The sequence below is a fragment of the Zophobas morio genome, unplaced genomic scaffold (genome assembly GCF_036711695.1).
Source record: "Zophobas morio isolate AGI-343-1 ecotype UQ-CSIRO unplaced genomic scaffold, CSIRO_AGI_Zmor_V1 ptg000255l, whole genome shotgun sequence".
Taxonomy (NCBI): domain Eukaryota; kingdom Metazoa; phylum Arthropoda; class Insecta; order Coleoptera; family Tenebrionidae; genus Zophobas; species Zophobas morio.
The window spans coordinates 179144-195350 of NW_026972359.1; the positions used below are offsets into that span (position 1 = coordinate 179144).

Genomic DNA, 16207 nt, shown 5'->3' on the forward strand with positions numbered 1-16207 from the left:
ATTTGCAAATAAATAATTATGTAAAATTCTTACTAAGTAACAACTTTCTAAAGTTTGTAAATTGTATTAAAAAAAAATTTTTTTTAAGTTTTTTATACTAATCCTAGTTAAAAACTACGCTTGACCCTCAATAACAAACGAAATAAAAACAATTATTAGTTGTGCCTTTTTTTAGTACTATAAGTACTAGCAGTGAGATGACTTAGTTTAGTTCTATATAAAACTTAATATATTTAGCATAGGTCAGTTTTGTTCAAAGTATGACACAATTAACCCCTTATAGGTTATAGGATACTATGTTTACCACTTGTCGCCTAGGTTCAATCTGTAAGAGTAGGGACTATAGAAATTGACCCTAAACGATAGACTCGGTCTCTGAAACAATCTCCTGTAAGTTTGAGTACCATGTTCTAATGAATTAGGCAGCAACCAACAAAATATAAAAATGTGGTTAATTTGGTTGCCAGTGAAAGTTAAGTTGGGCATGTGATGCGCGATCTTTTCATTGGACAAATAGTGTTCATTCTGGGTATAAGTTTATTTTTGGTTAGATAGCTAAGCATTTGTTTTATTGTTTTATTTTGAAATATTAAATGGAGTATATAGAATCAAATTTTGAAGCAAATATTAAACTTAAAAGTATAGTTTTAACATAGGAGGTTATTTCGCAGAAAATCAAAGCTATTCTAAGCCCAGAGTTATGCCCGTTGAAGGGTTAAAGCAGCAAAGTTAGCGCTGTAACTCTGTGGTCTACCGGGTATTTCTCTCCAGACATGCTTCTGAGTTTGCAAGCTTTACTGAATCGTGAACTCTTATGGGATGAGAAGGAGAAACTGGGTGTAGAAAGATGGAATCAGCATACTTATGACTATGATAGTATTGCGGAAATTTGTAAGCAATATATATTTGTAACGTTAACAAGTTATAAAGAGTGTACGGGAATTTAGAAACGTTAGTAGTTGTTCAATGTTATAATGAATTTAGTAGGTTTTTTATAAATTTCCTTTATTTCATTATTAAAAGCTTACCATATAATGGAGAACACATCAAAATATAAATTCGGAAAAACTTGGAGTCACATTATTTGCAAAGGAACCCGAAATAACGTCTCGAAATAACAATAAGGATAAAATTTGAACATTAATAGTAAGCTCTTAAAATAAAATTAATTAAAAAGAAGAAACCCGGAAAATTCAATATATTTAGAATACAACTTTTATAAAAATTATTTTTTTTTATAACACGAAAAGGTTATACTATCTTATGAGTTGACTACAACGACCTAGTTGAGAAGATTAAAAAAAAGGTAAATTAAAGTCTCCTTGCTTTTCATTGCTTCGTTCTACAAAAAAGTGAGAAATGAGGATGTCGTTTCAAGTATTAAATTATGAGCAGTTATTTATGCGAGAACATTCCAATTTATTGCGTTTAAACTATCTCTCCATTAGCACTCTTCTTCTATAAAATAAGAGCGCACTTAACCAATAAAAGAATAAATAAATTATTATTAAGCCCAGGACTGTTTTAGAGGTTTAATCCGGCTGGTCCTGCCTTGGGCAATAAGTTTGAGCTTGGACAAGAAGTAAAAATAATTACAAAGTTGAGGCACGGGTTTTTTAAAAATGTCGAAGATCGAAGTCCCGAAATATCAGGTTAGACGGTATACAAGGCAATAAAATTGTTGGATTTGGACTACAACATGTTAGCATTAGACACCTTCATTACTTGAGCAATATTGAGCAAAGTAAAACCTTTTTGATCTTTTGTAAAGGTATTAATACCGATGAAGTATGAGCGTGGTGATGCTCAGTTACTCCTTATTTCGCTTAATTTTTTTTTTTAGATCCTAATTTGATATACTCAGTTCTGTGAGTCCTCTTAACAAGAAAATGAAGAATAGCTAAATTTACAAAGTAAACTCTTATTTAATATTAGCCTGTAATCATATATCTTTTAAGGGGTCGATCCGAACTAATATATGGAGCTATTTTAATTTTAGGATATTAGAAAAATTTGCAGGCGGTAACAAGGAGAAGGAATTTCTAACTTTAAATGCTGTCTTCTTTATACAGAAATTTTAGGTTGTTTATCTTTCTTAAGTATATACCGCTAGAAAGTAAAGAATAGAAGTGTGTTCCTATTATGAGTACTGGATCTATGTGCTTAATTTAAAATTAATTTTCGGCTACTTAGGTACTCAGTGTAAATTTACCTTTTTTGAATAATTTCATTAGTAGAATATTCCGTATTCACTCAGTTGCTTTCATTTTTAATTCTACTAGTTAACAAAAAATTTAGGCGGCCTACTGGACACTTTCTTTTAAAACGATTTTGTATAGCACTGCTCTCTACTCTATTAGCTTTGGGTACATTACATATATAGTCCCTATTGCTAAAAAAAAAACCATCCTTATTTTTATCTATAATTTACACAACTTATCTATCGCATCCACGCGTACATTACTACAATAACATCAGAGTTCGACGCTTCTCAACTATTGCTAAAGTTTTATTATATGCAATTGTAAATCTAAATGTGTTGAGGGAAACTTATCCTCTTTCGTCCTTATTTTTAATCATAAATTTCTCAAAAAAAAAATGCACACAATTCAAACGTCAGGTTCACTTTTTAAAAAAACAATCCTCTAGACATTTAGTGAAAGCACTAAGTTCAGCCCTATAGACCGAAACAACAAATTAAACTTGACCTTTAAACAATCAAACTAGACCTATAAGCCCAAAGAACGTTACAAAAAAAAACCTTATTTTATATTTTTTATTTATTTATTTATCCGTTATATTAGCTATAACATAAACTGCTTAAACTAAATCCTCTCGTTATGAAGAGTGTTGAGGAAGGTGGCCCACTTTACTAATTTTAGGTCTCTCGGGCCATCTCTTATAACATAAAAACAGTGATGTCTCAGTAATTTAAGGGTTTAACTTACGTCTCCCTTCCTTTCATACCCAAATTTAAAATATTATCTGTTAGATTTTCTAAAGTCGATACAATAAGTGCTTTACTAAGATATATCTTTAAAATGTTTAGTTCATTTATATTATGGAAAATGTGCTGGGATATAGTTCAAAACATTAGTTATTGAATTGTTGGGGTGTTCTTCATATTGAGTAAAACATTGTGTAGCCCTCCGTTCCAGGTAAAGTAGAAGAGGTTCAATTTCGCATTCATGATGTAGTTGAGAATTTCGCACAAACAAAGTTGCGCCTGCAAACATTCTAAGAAGATTTTTTTTTAATATGAATATAGACAGCTTTAAAATAGCCCAAATAGGTTATCAGTAAAAATAAATTAAAACGCAAAGCGCATACATCTCGGTTGAGCAGAAACTGTCTTATTTGGCTGCGTGCACTGGAAGTGAATCGTATAAATCTACATATTTAAATGAGAGCGACTTCATTTGCTGTTTTTGAAAAATTATATAATTTGCTGTAATGGAAGATCAGACCAACCAACAGAACATGAATTTTTTCTTTACAACATATATGGGTACCTAAAAGTAAAGGAAGTTAACAATATTTGCTCATGAATGCCAGCTTTACTTTTCCTCAAAAATTAATAAATATTATATCAATGGTTGCAATGCAAAGATGTAGACGCAAACTGGCTATTTTAAAAACCATAACTTTTAAGATATAAATAATACGTATAAGTTATATTAACTCGTTTAAGAAGCTCTCGCATATTCTTAATACAAAATGCTTATAACTACTGTTATAATTTGATCAGTTTGATATTTTATAAAAATAAAAAAGAGAGTAAATAATTGATCGGATAAACAAAAGTTAAATTATAATAAACAACCATAAGGCAAACGGCGTCAACCTTTTAGCCACGCGCTGTAGGTATATCATTTTTAAGAGAGAGTAGGTTATATATTCTACTAATACAATCTTTTTAATCTCTTAGTTTATTTAATGAAATTAACCCTTTACTTTAGCACGACAGCACCCCTTTTAATATATATAAATGTACCCAAAATAAAATGTAACAAGACAACTACGAAGGAAAGAGTCGGATAATACGACAAGAGAAAGATGAGAGCAAACTTCTTTAAACCACCTACCTTAGTATAACTATTATAACTATTATTGTGGCGCGGTGTCATATAACATGAAATTGAATAGGTACAGTTTATTAATAGGATGGTTTCACAAAAGTTACAATTTAACAAACATTTAAACAATTATTTGGTAGATACTCCAAATAAAACACAAGCATAAATACAACCTCTTGTGTTTTAACGAATAAAAAAGACCAAACTTTATTAAAATTTAATTAATATCTGTAAAACCCCATTAGTTAAGAATTTAGAATGACTGGTTCAGAGTCCTCGGAATTTTTAAAAAGTATTATACGTATGGGGCACAGAAGTGAACTGTTTTTGTTTGCTTTTAATTTAATAAACTTTAACTCGGTTTTTCTGTTCAAACTTTATCACTACTTAGCACCCCTACAATCTAATTCTTGTTTAACAAGATTTTCCTAGGTAAATTTTCCTATAATTCGACACTCATACTGTAGAGGTGATAAAAATAATGAGAAGCGTTTTTGTTAAAGGGCTGCTTCTTCAAAGACGGAAAGGTATACTCCATTTACACCATTTATTCATTCCCTGCTAACCAATAAGCTTTCAGGTTTTGGCCGATTAACTTTGCCTTTTTGATTTTATTTTGATCTTTACAAATTCTCGACTAATAACTTCAGTAGACGTCATTTACCTAATTAGCACTTTCTGATTGTATTTGAGTAGTGTTAACTTTTTTTATTCGTCAAAAGTTTGGTAATTTTGCAAGGATTAAGTTAGTAAAAATATATATAAGCTAACACAGCGGTGCAGAGGGTTTCCCGTCACTGGGTGCTTACTTACAGAAGGATGTGTCTTGGCGTTAGGTAGTGTTAAACGGATATAGCCAAATTATTAAATGCATGTTTACATCATAAAGTTCTAAGCTGGGGGTAATACTTTTTCGTCACTAAACTAGATAGTATCGGCCTTAACACTTACAAAATATATCTAAAGACACCTTTAAAGCTATGACTTGCTGACTTAGATACACACGAATGAAACTTATGCCATTGTTTACCTTGACCGCCAATTTAAAATATATACTGTTGTATAGAGGGCATTTACTCATAAAGGTTTGTTTATATGTAAAAGATGATACAAAATGTTTATTTCATAATATAGCAAGGAATAGCACTCGGAGCCATTCTACTAAGAGACAAATGCAAGTGTGCCATAGGGTGACTCCTTTAATCGAGGTGAGCCGGCACTTAACCGTAATCCAAATCATTTTGCTTATCTTTATCCCTCAGACTTGGCTATGTATAGAAAGCTTTTATACCTATAAAGCTAGTAGCTTACAATGCGAGTCACTTATACAATTAACTAAGTTTTAAGTTTACAAAAGATTTCAAAAGCAATAAAAAATAAGCAATAGCCACGGTACTAGCATTCTGTTAAATTTAAATAGTAAATTAAGTATATGAATATAACAAATCTTAATTACATACGTGAAAGGCACAGGAAAACCTCAAGATTTCTTCTCTCTTCTTGGTTTCTTAGACTCTCTATTAATGATCAATACTTAACTACTTTAAAATTCAGCTACTATAGATAATAAACTTTAGAATAATAGTTGCAGGGTAACCAATATAACCCTTTTTTTTTTGAAAATAAAGCTCTCTTGGTATGCTACCCGAAAACAAATGGTTTGTAGGCAACTACAAGCTACACAGGAACTGTAAAGTGAGCTTGTTACGGGTGTACAGAAAACAAATATATAATTTTTTAAGTCTACGACTTTTTCTAAACTAATTATATTTATAGTGTATCTTATAAGATATATTTTATACCAACTTTCTAAAAGTAACTAAAACTTGAGCCCAATATATAATATTAATTATAATTAATAAAATAATATAGGTATTAGCCTAAAGTTTTTTTTAATAATATGATTTTATAATCATTCTGGAATATTAATATTACAAGAACATGAGGAAAATACAGACCGATCAATATTTATGGGTAAAGTAAAGCATTACTTAGGCTCAAATACATGTCTCCACTCTAGTTTAAATAAAAGTGGAAGTAACGTAATGAAGGATAAAAATTGGCTCTATTTTCTTTTTGCTAGAGTTTTTCAAGGCCAGCCCTCGAGTTTTAGAGAAATAAGATAAATTTAGATTACGAAAGCATTAAGACAATTTGAGCATCTACAAAAGCTTTTTTAAATTAAAGAAGCACTTTTTAAGATTTTATTCAATTAATAAAGTTGAGGCAGTATTAACAAATGACAGGAAGGGTAATTGTGTTTATCAACAGATCCGTGCCAAACACGGAATAGCGGATATGGCAAAGAATATTTACAAGTTTTTACAAATAACGCGTGTACAATGACTTTTTTAGAAAGTTATTCCTTAGAAAATAAAGACCTAAAAGTAGAAGAGACTTTTAAAACTCACAACGAAAAAATAAAGCAGTTACTTTCAGATTTATGTACCAATGATAAAGACACCGATGCTTGTTATCAACTAGGTTTTTTTTTACAAACACGATATAGGTACCAAAGTTATATCCATGGATAAGATTTAGCTTAAAAAAACTAAGCTTGTGGTTATGCCCCAGCTAACTAATTTATTTGAACAGGCTCTACAAAGAAGCATTAAAACTATATGAAGAAAACTGTCTAAATCAAGAACATGGTGCCTTTTCTTTTTGTTAGTGTTTTATATTTGTGTTCATCTTTTAATTGTTCATAGCTGAAAGTTGTACGGCTGCTGGGGCTCTGTACTATACAGGGCTTGCCAGTAAAACTGACAAAGAAAAAGGGTCCTTTAAATTAGCCTGTCGTTATTGTTTTTAATGAAGCATTGTCATACTTATAGCGTTGCTTTCTTTTTGAAAGGATGCAACTACGGTGATGGAAATGGGTGTAATAATGCTGGCAAGGCCTATAAACTCGGGACTCTCCCGAAAGTTAGTTTTTACACTTTCAAAACTGTTTACTTTTTTTTCCCCTTTTTATTTTATTTTCTAAGATTGGAGTAGATGGGAAGAAAGCAGAAACTTTTTTGAAAAAGTCTTGTGAAAATTTTCATTGCGGACTTGGTTGCCACAACTTAAGCACTCTCTATTTAACTGGAATTCAGAGTAATATATTGGAAAATGTGAGCGCACCTACTTTCTACGCAATATCCAGCGCTGTTTACTTATTTCAAAAAAAGGATATTCAAAAAAATTTCTCTGAAGCTTTTAAGTATGCAGCTTTGGCGTGCGATCTCGGTATTTAAATTTTCTTTATATTCTTTTAATTATTAGCCATGTGCATCAGGAATAGTCAAAAGTTGTATCAATGCCAGTCGGATGCTTTATTTAGGCGAAGGAGTTAACCTCTTGTTTTCTGTTCTCGAAATTTCGTCTCTAAAGGAATTTGTTACAACGCAGGTGGAGAAGGATCTTAAAAAATCAGGGGAATACAGAAAACGGGCTTATGAGCTGCATACTTTACTTAAAAAGTTTTAGTGGAGCTATACAGAATACTTGTGGCTTACTTTGAAAAAAAAAGTTATGCTAAGGAATAACAAAAATTTATAAATAGCTCGAAGAAATAGTTTTTTTAAAATAATGTATTTTTCCATTTTTTAACTTAAAAAAAAAATTTTTAAGTCGTCAATCCTCCATGATCTTCCCTTATATCAGTGAGTGGCTCGTACTCCGCCCTATCTGTATAACTACAGTTAACAGTGATAACTGGCGTAAAAGCAACCAAATAGAAATAGAAAGTAAAAACTAGAAGAAAAAAAAAATCAAAACCCGAAAGTTGAAAAGGATGGTCATAACTTTGCCGTTTTCTATATTTTAAGTATTTAAGACCTTATAATTATTATAATCACCTCAACTTAATATTGGAATTATCATAACAGACCAAAGCAAATAACAAGTGTAACTCCATATAGGGCTGCTGCGAAGATGCAGCTATTCCCAACTATAAAAAATAAAAAAAAAAGTTAAAATACTTTTTATAACCCCCATTTTTTTTTAATAGTATATTATTATTACAGTTAATTACCTTGACTCATTTCGCTTATACTTTCAACTTCTTCAATAAGTCCAATATTATGCTTTTTAAAAAAAAAACCTAAAGTGCTCTTTATTAAAGGTATGATTAATTAATTTTTACAAATTGTATATATATGTAAAGTTTTCAAGTTTACAATAGCGCAAGGATACCAGCATTGTTATTCCCCAAACGCAAACTACAGCAAAGGGATCCAACAAGTTCATGTTTTTCACAAAATGCTTGCTTGGTTACCAAGCTGATCGTCCTATTAGTTTTTAACCACTTGTGTTAGAGAAGGCATTTGTCACAAACTCCCTAAAAAGCCATCCAATGTTTAGCACCCGCTAGATTATTAAATTTGCATATTGCAAGATGTGTTGAAGCTATAAAATTTTGTTTGAAAATTTAGATTTTTATACAAATTATTATTTACAATGACCAAAAATTTTATCGTTAAGTACATAATATTTACTTAATTCGTTTAGGTGCTTTATCACAAATAATATTTCTGCTCTGCTGTATCATCTGCCGATTTTGGAGTAAACGTGCTTGGGTGAACAGTAATACTAAAAACACTATTTGGAATTGCAATTTTAGTAACCCTCCTAGTGAATAACTTTTAATAGTATTAATAGTATTCATAAATTTATATTAATTTTGTCTGCAATTTAAATATGAGACTTGAAAGCAATTCTAATATAAATTTGATTTGAGAATTAACTGGAGCCCGAACTCGTGCGGCCTTTACTCTCATTTAGCTCTACGAGAGATGCACTGGCGCCTACTTGCGGTGAAAAGAAGACCAACGCGGGCTCCGCTCGACTAAACAAGTATCTACAAAAGTTTTAGAAAAAGTGACATATTATTATTTCTCTTTTCTTTGCCGTTGCATTTAATAACAGCATAACATACTAAATTGCCCTATTCGTTGGTCGTTTTATCTATATTATTTTACTAAAGAAACCAAAATCTTGTTAATTACGATATACGTCAAAAGTTGTCTCTAACATATAATTCTCGAGAATAATTGTCCATTAAAACATTTTTCTATATTTTAAACTTTTGAGTATATGTTTTTAACTTTTATTTGGAAGATTAATAACATTATGTTACGATTTACTAAATATTTTGCCTAGTCGAGGAGATTTATGAATTCATAAAAGCTGTTAAGGATTTAATGGTTAATAGATAAAAAATTAGAAAAAGTTATTATAATAGTGAAAAGTAGGCGTTACAATGCTTCATTTTCGTTACTGAAGTAATAATGTCAGAGTAAACTAAAGTATTTTGAAGCTCATAATTTTAAAATTAGCGATGTTCTGAGTCTGGTCAGTGTACGTCGTTTAAAAATTCTAAACTTAATATATTTGTCCAATAAAAGTTATATAAGTTATAGTAGGCTAACATATATAATTTTTTTTCTCATAAGAAATAAATTCCAGGAAAGTAATAGGTATTGTACTATATATCGGCAGTGTAAATGGTCTTTATAAAAACGTTAACATGTCGTAAGCCACGGATTACTAAACGGAATGAGGCAATTTTATTACCGGTATCGTAACAGGATTTAAAGGGAGGAGTTGGAGTATTACTAAGGATTGTTCCGTTTACTTTTTAAAGTTTAGTTAACTGTAAAGTTATTAATTTGCAATCAGTTTTAGTAGGTAGTAGCAAGTTAAGTGGCGGGCTTGCACTTAGAAATTCTCTTGCAACTTTTTACGAATGTATTGCTTATTTACCTTTAACTATCTCAGTAAACATTCTTGTTAAAGTTCTTGTTAAATTTTATAACTAAATTTTTTTTAGTTTATTAATTTTTTCTATTATTATTACTATTTGCAAATTTTTTTAATCGTTTTTACGCCCATGGAACCCCCCTTCTACTAACAGCGACCCACGAGAATTCTCGCCACTTTGTTGGTCGCAAATAAGAAACTTTGTAAAGAGGTTAGAGGTATTTAAAAAGAGCATACGACAGTTTAAAAGATTAAAGTACATGGAGAAGATAGTAAAGATAGGAAAGAAATTATTTACTTAAATTTAACTTATTACTGATACTCCGCTCTTCAAATTTTAAAAAGATTAGAAGAGCTTAAAATAAACATTAGATAGCGATATGACAAATGTCTTTGTAGAAAATACTAATAATTATGTTAATTTATTAAAACATATAACCATTATTATAGAAATGGATGTCTTTTTAGACAATACTAATTATTATGTTTATTTATTACAACATATAACCATTATTATAGAAATGGAATTTGTACAAATAAGAGTATTAGTAAGGAATCCAACCCAAAAATTGACAACCGCTAAAAATATTAATAGCAGTCGTATTAGCGATAATGTTATAAATAATAATTATAATACCAATGTTATCAATATATATGAATAACACTAATATTAACAGTATGAATAAAGTTAGAATTTTTATCTGGTACCGCACGGAATTAGTATAAATGGAGAAACTTTTCCACTTAACAATATAAACTTTTCAACATTTAAGTAAATAATTAAAACATGAAGTAAAGATTTATACGCCCAAATGTTAGACTACCAAAACTTTATCGACTTCCTTTCGCAAAAAAAATTCAAGGTCGCCGTATTTCTCTTGAATAAAGGTAAAGGAAGTTAAAAAAGAACAAAAAATTAGGGTTGCCACATCATTAAAGTTATCAAAATGAGAAGGTATGATTTAAAAAGAAACCCCTTTTCCCTATTAATGATAAAACCTAGAACGAAAGTAATGCACTTAAAAATACTGGGCCTATTTTCATTTCTGTGAGTCTTAAAAAAAAGGATAGAATTGGCCAATATTTTGGTTTCCAATTATTTGGACATACATACAAGTTCTATACTTCGCAATAATAAAGGTGCGGAACTGCGATTACAGATTCTGATCCAAGCTTAAAAAAGACAAAAAGAATGTTAAACCGCATAGATGAGCACACTACACTAAGGTATAAATAAAATACTCAAATACCTAAATTGAGTTGTGATTATTATAAAACCTAGCAATCGCACTGGAATTACAAAAAAATAAACATTAAATATTTTAGAATGCTGATTATGCTATGATCTAGCGTGCGACCCAGCTTTGTTTTCTATGAATGGATTAGTTTTATTTGCGGTCAATGTATCTTTTATATTCCCCATTAGTATGAGACCCCTTTACTACTGTAGACGAACGACTTCTTCCTTTCTATTTCTGCTTTTTCCAGTTTCTAAGTCTTCTTCTATTTCAAGTTTTTAATTTTAAGTTTTATTCTCTCCTGAGCCAGCTCTAATTTAGTTATGCTGTTACTTTACTTTTGTTCTAAGATTTCAAAGGTTTCTCACGTTCAATCTTGCGCTAAGTTCTTATAAGTTTTTGTTTCTTTTGTATTATCAATCCTTTTTTTTCAAAAAAGTTCAATTGCGTTGGCGACTACTATCTTCAGAGAATTTTACATTATAAAAATAATACGTTACAGATGACAAAGTGAATAAAAAAAAGGGAAATTTCAAGAGTTGGCCCACAGAAGGAAGGTTAATTTTTGTTATTCAGATTTCCTCTAAAAAACGAAATTAAGTTTTATACTAAATACAACATGTACCTACAAGACTGTTTAAAGGTAGGTGATGGAGGCATAACTTTATTCTTGTAAAGTCACTTTTTTAAATTTTCTTAAACCAAGAGTTTCTGTTTTAAGTGTACTAAGTAAATCCCCTCAAGAACGCCTTAATGAAATATTGTCGTTTCTAATCGTTTCTGTTCTTTTGATATTAATACCACTGTTTCCTTTTTTGGGAATAGTGCAAATAAGTTAGTGAATATATTAGCAACTCAAAATTTTAACAACTTCAAAATATTATTTCTCTCACCTTACCTATATAGAAAAAGAAACGATTAAAAAGAAAAATGAGCTTCTTGTGATAAGTTAGCCTTTATCCATAAAACTAATGCACTTTAATGCAAACTAAATGCTTCCTATGACAACATTTGGAATAGGAGGCCTAAACCCGTCCGACGATTGAATATGAACAATGAAAAAGTCGATTGAAACTCGCAAAGGGAGGCTGGTACCAATACAACGAAACAAAGAAACAAAGAATAGGAGTTGATTTCATTTTGGGTTTGTATCATTATTTTACAAAAAATTTATAATATATTTTTGTGTTTTCTTAATTACATGTTATTTTGAGATTTTGGTAGCTTTTAGTCTATTATAGTTTCATCGCATATATTAGTTTCCAACGCAGTTACCGAGAAATTATGTTTTTGAAATGACAGTAGTTCTGTAAATATGTCTTAACCTCTTGTTTGATGCATCACCTTTTACTATATCTTTTACTGCTTCGTTGTCAATATAAATTTTACTTTTAATCCATAGTTTGGAAATATTTCTTACTGTATATTTTTTAAGGCCAATGTATTTGATATAGCCTTGCTTAAAGCTATGCACTCTGCCTCACAAGAAGATTTATTTTTTTTTTGTCTATATATTAGGATTGTTGCACTAGAGATCCGTTAACTAAAATAATGTAACCCATGGTGGTTTTATAGTCGTAGGATTCGGTCCAAGATAAGTCATAGTAGCATTCAATTAAGATACTGTCATTAGAATATTTATTACCCCTCATATGCGAAATATTCCTTGTTTGATATAAGTAATTAAGAATTCTAAGTGCGATCTCATATTTCGTTGTTGCAATCGAGGAATCGGCTCAGCAGGGGTGTCGGGTATGAGATATCAAGCCTAGTGCTATCAACAAAGATCCGAATAAAATATAATATTCAGTGTTATTTGCTTAATTTTAGTACAAGTGGGTGAAGGTAGTCTACATTTGGATTTTGTGTCAATAGGGAATTTTGATATAAGTTGTTCAATATTATACGTTTGATCTATTAAGTAATAATCTTTTTTATCTAATATATTAAATCCCCAGAATTTTAATTTTGCTGCATTCCTCTATATTACATTCCCATTTTCAAATCAGAAAGAAATTTTTCATGATCTCCAACTATTATGCAGTCATCAATATAAATAGCTATAATTGTTTCAAAATGGTTGGAGTAGAAAGCAATCTTCAATTTTATTCTGATAATAACCATATTTTCTTAGTCTACAAGCTGAGTCTTTTTAAAAGAGTCTAGTCTGACTGACTCATATAAAGCAACATTAATTCTTAACGCATACTTCCTTTTTTTTATTATAGTGTTCTAAGGTTTCTTTGCTGACAATTTATTTTGTTCAATGTCATATATAGGCTGCGATATTTTATGATTAGTACTAAAAATCGGAGGTGAATCCAATTTGTCATTAACAACTAAAAAGAGGATCGAACTCTTACCTTTGGTTAGACAAATCAACATTAAACCTTTTAACTACTTAATCTAAAGGAGAACGAAAAAAAAAAGATATAAAAAATGTTCCTGCTCATGTACAGTGGACTATTTAACACAAAGTAGTTCAATAGTTACCTAGCTTCGAACAGGTACCAAACTAAGCCCCTACGGTGTATGGTACCATCTACGAAGCATTATTTCTGGCTTTTTTTAGTTCCATTTGGTAGAAGGATCCACTTCTCATTTCTAGAGTGGCCGTTAGCTTCCTTCTCCAAGCCGCGTTTGGTCTTCCTACAATAGACTCGAACCTTACTTTTTGGTACTAGTGCAGGAAGATAAGTAGAATAGCTAACTATTAATAAAAATTAATAAATAAACTTAAGGCAGTTGTTTGTATGGTCAAATGGAACTCAATTTGGGCTGTTTAACTCTATTGTTGACCATATTTGAGTAATAAATACTTCATTATCAATAGTGTTCAGCTCACTCAAATAACTAAGAAGGATGAGAAAATTTAGTAAACAGGCTTCTAAGGAATCTTTTCATCATCCAAATTAGTTGGTAAACCCTATCACTGACTGGGACTAAAGGGGCTCAGTAAGGATTTAAAGCCGTTGTCAACGGTGGTTGACCAGATCAAACGGATCTATGCGGGTTCTAAACTGAGTCTGAGTCGATTGTGATTTAGAGTAATATAGGACCCTTATTTGAGTTTTATTGAGATTTGATTCTCACCCAGTCAGATTGATTAAGCTCTTTGATCCTAGTTAGTAAAATCAAGGATTTGAATTTAGAACTAGTCCTGGTCAATGTAAAAAGCTAAAATAACCCACTGGATGGTAAAATCCTACACATGGTTAACAAGAATTTACGCACAGTACTGAAATTTACATAGTTTAAATCCGGTCTAAAACAACGCTTAGGTACTTCAAAGTCACAACCAAGCTAAACAATTCATAGGTGTTTCAAGATCACCACCTGGTTTGGATTGAAATTACGAACAAAATTATACTTTTAAACCAATCTTCAAGTGCATAATCAATTTTATCTTGGTATTTTGACCTAATTGTGCATAACGGTTGCTTCAATGTAACTAGTTCTTGATCATTTTTAGTCATAAATCTAGGCAAAAATATCAGTTTTAGTACTTTTATTTTAACCAAATTCAAAAACTTTATTCGGCTTATTCTGTAGTAGTACTTTGAGCATTAAACAAGGGATAACTTTATATAGTAATTCACAGTACTGTAACTGTACTAGTATGATCGTATTGTGCTCTAAATTGGTTAAATGTACCCTTTTATTAAAATAAGTTAACCTAAATCGACGAAAGTTAGCTAAAGTTAGCTAAAATTAATGAATTAATAATGTGCTACTTGGTGCTAGTAGGGCCCTCTTTTATTGGCTAAAGTTTACTAATATAATGTCAAATAAAGCTGACTAAAATAAACTCAAAACCGTAAAGTTAATAAATAAAACTAAATCAGTAATTCAGTTAATACAATAAATGTAAAAAACTTTGATGGAACACAGGAATGATTATCGAACTGTAACGTTACGGTCATAGTCTAATCAGCTCTAAGCTCAAGATTGTAATCTATTACGTAAAATTACATGGGAAAAGGTAAGATTAGACACAGCCTAAAGGTTTAAAGAATAACAGAACTGCACAGGTGATAATCAAACCTGTCGAACCCTTGTATAATAAGTTAAATATTTGTATCCTAATTTAACACAATTACTCAACATAATTAAACATAATTACATAACACAATTTAAACAGTCGTATAATATAATCTAATTTAACATAACTTGACCTCTTACCATTCTCCTTATTTTACTGGCTATTAGCACTCTTTTGCCTTCTAATAGGCATTCCTGGCATTCTTAAGATGCTCAAAACATCGTATAAGAGATGCGAGCTAACTAACTCTCCTTCGAAGTTAACTTTATCTCGTTCGCTTCTTCATCGGCACACGAACTTGTTTATTCCCCCTACTTGGTTGTAATTGCAGCAGGTAAGATCTTTGTCGTTAAGTAATTAAAAAATTGGCAACTGCGTAGGCTGGTGCTATTAATGGTAGCGTTTGGCGCGTGAAATATCATGTGCTTATGGTCGTTGGCTTGAACCTTATAATTCATCGTCATTTAGCGTACACTCTTCACTGGGCGTAACGATCCCTGTTCCGTCACCAGGCTCAATGAAATAAAGGTGGTCAAAAAAGGTTGACCCTATATATTAAAATACGCGCTCACTAGCGACTTGTCCCTCGAGGGTTACCGTTGGTTTCGATCTAAGTAGCTCGAAAGGGTACCTTCCTCAGAGGGAAGGCGTGTTCAATGTAGATTTATCTTGGCTTTGGTCATGTCGCCCTCTGCTGGGCCGGACTTGCATTAAACCCAAACTAACATGGCTAGTATCCGATTTGGTACTTGAACTTATTTACAAACTACTAACCAACCAATGAATCGTGATTATGGTACCTTCTTTAGCTAAGATCAAAACATGTTGGTCACGTACTGAGGAGAGTCGCAGGTGGTAATTTACGCCCGGTTCGAATGAGTTATTCTTAAAAATGGTAAAAATCGTTAGTTTGTAATGTCCTGAGGCAGGTTTTATCTTACCTGTATTCAAAGGCGCATAGTTTGGTTGACTAATCTACATTAAGTTTAGTTAACGGGAATTTGTAGCTTGAAGGATGACTTTATAGCTTAAATTATGAATAAAGCAAAACACTAATAATATCATATAAACTATTTCCCTTTATTCTAAGCTTCGCGTTGAGTATT

The 16207-nt window shown here is 31.0% G+C and overlaps 1 protein-coding gene and 1 long non-coding RNA gene across 2 annotated transcripts; one reads left to right on the forward strand and one right to left on the reverse strand.

Annotated features, from left to right (window-relative positions):
* The first annotated feature begins 6402 nt into the window (after positions 1 to 6402).
* Positions 6403 to 7601, forward strand: LOC135146674 (cytochrome c oxidase assembly factor 7-like). The gene is made up of 8 exons (XM_064078802.1): positions 6403 to 6585; positions 6672 to 6727; positions 6785 to 6854; positions 6911 to 7001; positions 7064 to 7192; positions 7250 to 7307; positions 7357 to 7409; positions 7470 to 7601. Exons 1-8 carry the CDS (start codon positions 6419 to 6421, stop codon positions 7545 to 7547), a joined length of 702 nt encoding a protein of 233 aa, XP_063934872.1. The 5' UTR covers positions 6403 to 6418; the 3' UTR covers positions 7548 to 7601.
* A 56-nt stretch (positions 7602 to 7657) lies between these two features.
* On the reverse strand, positions 7658 to 8316 carry LOC135146675 (uncharacterized). Its single transcript, XR_010283905.1, has 5 exons — positions 8240 to 8316; positions 8095 to 8173; positions 7951 to 8010; positions 7839 to 7898; positions 7658 to 7748 (listed from the first exon to the last, which is right to left on the reverse strand). It is a non-coding gene; the product is annotated as an uncharacterized LOC135146675 (long non-coding RNA).
* Between the last annotated feature and the right edge of the window lie 7891 nt (positions 8317 to 16207).

Coding starts and splice junctions, on each gene's coding strand:
- LOC135146674 (XM_064078802.1), top strand. CDS start 6,419: ATGACTTTTTTAGAAAGTTATTCCTTAGAAAATAAAGACCTAAAAGTA. Junction 6,728..6,784: donor CTGTCTAAATCAAGAACATG/GTGCCTTTTCTT, acceptor AATTGTTCATAG/CTGAAAGTTGTACGGCTGCT. Junction 7,308..7,356: donor AGCTTTGGCGTGCGATCTCG/GTATTTAAATTT, acceptor CATGTGCATCAG/GAATAGTCAAAAGTTGTATC.